The sequence below is a fragment of the Sprattus sprattus genome, assembly GCF_963457725.1.
Source record: "Sprattus sprattus genome assembly, chromosome: 7".
Taxonomy (NCBI): Eukaryota; Metazoa; Chordata; class Actinopteri; order Clupeiformes; family Clupeidae; genus Sprattus; species Sprattus sprattus.
This window is the reverse complement of record NC_137926.1, coordinates 2,081,219-2,083,718: the sequence shown is the minus strand read 5'-3', so window position 1 is coordinate 2,083,718 and position 2,500 is coordinate 2,081,219. Positions and strand designations below refer to the sequence as shown.

General features: G+C 43.1%; 1 protein-coding gene across 1 annotated transcript in view; it reads right to left on the bottom strand.

Moving 5' to 3' along the window:
- Positions 1-2,500, bottom strand: part of prnpb (prion protein b) — a 7,541-nt gene that overhangs the window by 3,428 nt on the left and 1,613 nt on the right. Inside the window, exon 2 of the mRNA XM_080841912.1 lies at positions 1-455. This exon is cut by the window's left edge and continues 3,428 nt beyond it. Coding sequence (XP_080698038.1) covers positions 1-448 — 448 coding nt within the window. The 5' untranslated portion in view covers positions 449-455. The remainder of the gene's footprint in view (positions 456-2,500) is intronic.

The following is a 2,500-nucleotide window of genomic DNA, read 5'->3' as shown; positions in this document are numbered from 1 at the left end:
AGCCACCACCATAGCCCGGTTGCTGCTGATTAGGGTAGCCACCACCATACCCTGGTTGTTGTTGGTTGGGGTTTCTACCACCATAGCCAGGTTGCTGTTGATTGGGGTAGCTTCCTCCACCAGGATACGGCTGCCGTTCGTTGGGGTAGCCACCTGCGGCAGGGTACTGTTGGTTTGGGTTCCTGCCAGCGCCTGGTTGCGGTTGGTTGGGGTAGCTCGGGGGCTTGTTGTTGGGCTGCCCTTGGGCTGGTTGTCGGGGGTAACTGGGCTGGGTCTTTGTCCTGGGAGAGGTGGACACGGGTTTCTTGGCCGAGGAGGAGCCAGAGGAGGAGGAGGTTTTGCTCTTGGAGGAGGAGCCCTTTTTCCCCCAGGCCTGTGATTGGTCGGTCAGCAGCAGGGCGGCCAGAGCCAGAGCCAGCACAGGAACAGGACACACACGCCTCCTCATGGTGGCCCTGGAACACACACACACACACACACACACACACAATCAGCACGCTGAGTAAACATGTCATTAAGGATAGGCAAACAGTGTATCTCAGAGAGGGAGAGAGGGAGGGGGAGAGATATAGAAAAAGGGAAAGAGAGAGAGGTAGAGAGAGAGAGAGAGAGAGAGAGAGAGAGAGAAAGAGAGAGAGCGAGATTCTCAAATGCTTATCTCTTTATGTTTAGTTTTCAATGTAAAATAGTAAATCTAGTAAAGTGTTCATTACATGATACTAAAAACATGAATATACAGTTGCTTCTACAAATACATGGGTCTTTTGGAAGAGGAGGATGAGATGGGGGAGAGGGAGGAGGAGGAGGAGAGGGGGAGAGAAGGAGGAGGAGATGTTTAGGTTTTGTTTCACAAAATGAATGGCATCCTTTCTTTTGAGTCGAATCTATTTCTCTAATATTAGTGATTCATAATTTAAAGACTACAGGTAAATTATGACCAGATATGACAGAGTATTTCTGTGGTCTTCAAACCAATTCATTTATTTTGCTTTTATGTTCAGTCACAATCAATACATAACTCCATTACTTGCATCCGGAATGGCCTGCTTCCTTACCCTCATCCGTTAAACAGCGGTGAGAATAACTGATGGCTGATTGGCCGATGAGACATATCCTCTAAACAGCGGTGAGAATAACTCTGATGGCTGATGAAACTCATTCTTTAAACAGCGGTGAGAATAACTCTGATGGCTGATTGGCTGATGAGGCTCATCTATTAAACAGTGGTGAGAATAACTCTGATGGCTGATTGGTTGATGAAACTCATCCTTTAGACAGCGATGAGAATAACTCTGATGGATGATGAGACTCATCGGTTAAACAGCGGGGAGAATAACTCTGATAGCTGATGAGAGCGAATGGATGGAGAGGGAGACACTGAGGCATCATGTCGAATCTTACAGGTTCATGTATCTTTCCATCCCCCAGACTGAGGCCGTGTTTACGGACCACTGTTGTCTCTTTTAAGTGTCTGGTTTCACATTATGGATCGCTGTTGTCTCTTTTAAGTGTCTGGTTTCACATTATGGATCGCTGTTGTCTCTTTAAAATGCATATGGGTTTATGGATCGCTGTTGTCTCTTTTAAGTGTCTGGTTTCACATTATGGATCGCTGTTGTCTCTTTAAAATGCATATGGGTTTATGGATCGCTGTTGTCTCTTTTAAGTGTCTGGTTTCATATTATGGATCGCTGTTGTCTCTTTAAAATGCATATGGGTTTATGGATCGCTGTTGTCTCTTTTAAGTGTCTGGTTTCATATTATGGATTGCTGTTGTCTCTTTTAAGTGTCTGGTTTCATATTATGGATCGCTGTTGTCTCTTTTAAATGCATATGGGTTTATGGATCGCTGTTGTCTCTTTTAAGTGTCTGGTTTCATATTATGGATTGCTGTTGTCTCTTTTAAGTGTCTGGTTTCACATTATGGATCGCTGTTGTCTCTTTTAAATGCATATGGGTTTATGGATCGCTGTTGTCTCTTTTAAGTGTCTGGTTTCATATTATGGATCGCTGTTGTCTCTTTAAAATGCATATGGGTTTATGGATCGCTGTTGTCTCTTTTAAGTGTCTGGTTTCATATTATGGATTGCTGTTGTCTCTTTTAAGTGTCTGGTTTCATATTATGGATCGCTGTTGTCTCTTTTAAATGCATATGGGTTTATGGATCGCTGTTGTCTCTTTTAAGTGTCTGGTTTCATATTATGGATTGCTGTTGTCTCTTTTAAGTGTCTGGTTTCATATTATGGATCGCTGTTGTCTCTTTTAAATGCATATGGGTTTATGGATCGCTGTTGTCTCTTTTAAGTGTCTGGTTTCATATTATGGATCGCTGTTGTCTCTTTAAAATGCATATGGGTTTATGGATCGCTGTTGTCTCTTTTAAGTGTCTGGTTTCATATTATGGATTGCTGTTGTCTCTTTTAAGTGTCTGGTTTCATATTATGGATCGCTGTTGTCTCTTTTAAGTGTCTGGTTTCATAACAAAGCGAGTTGTAGGTAG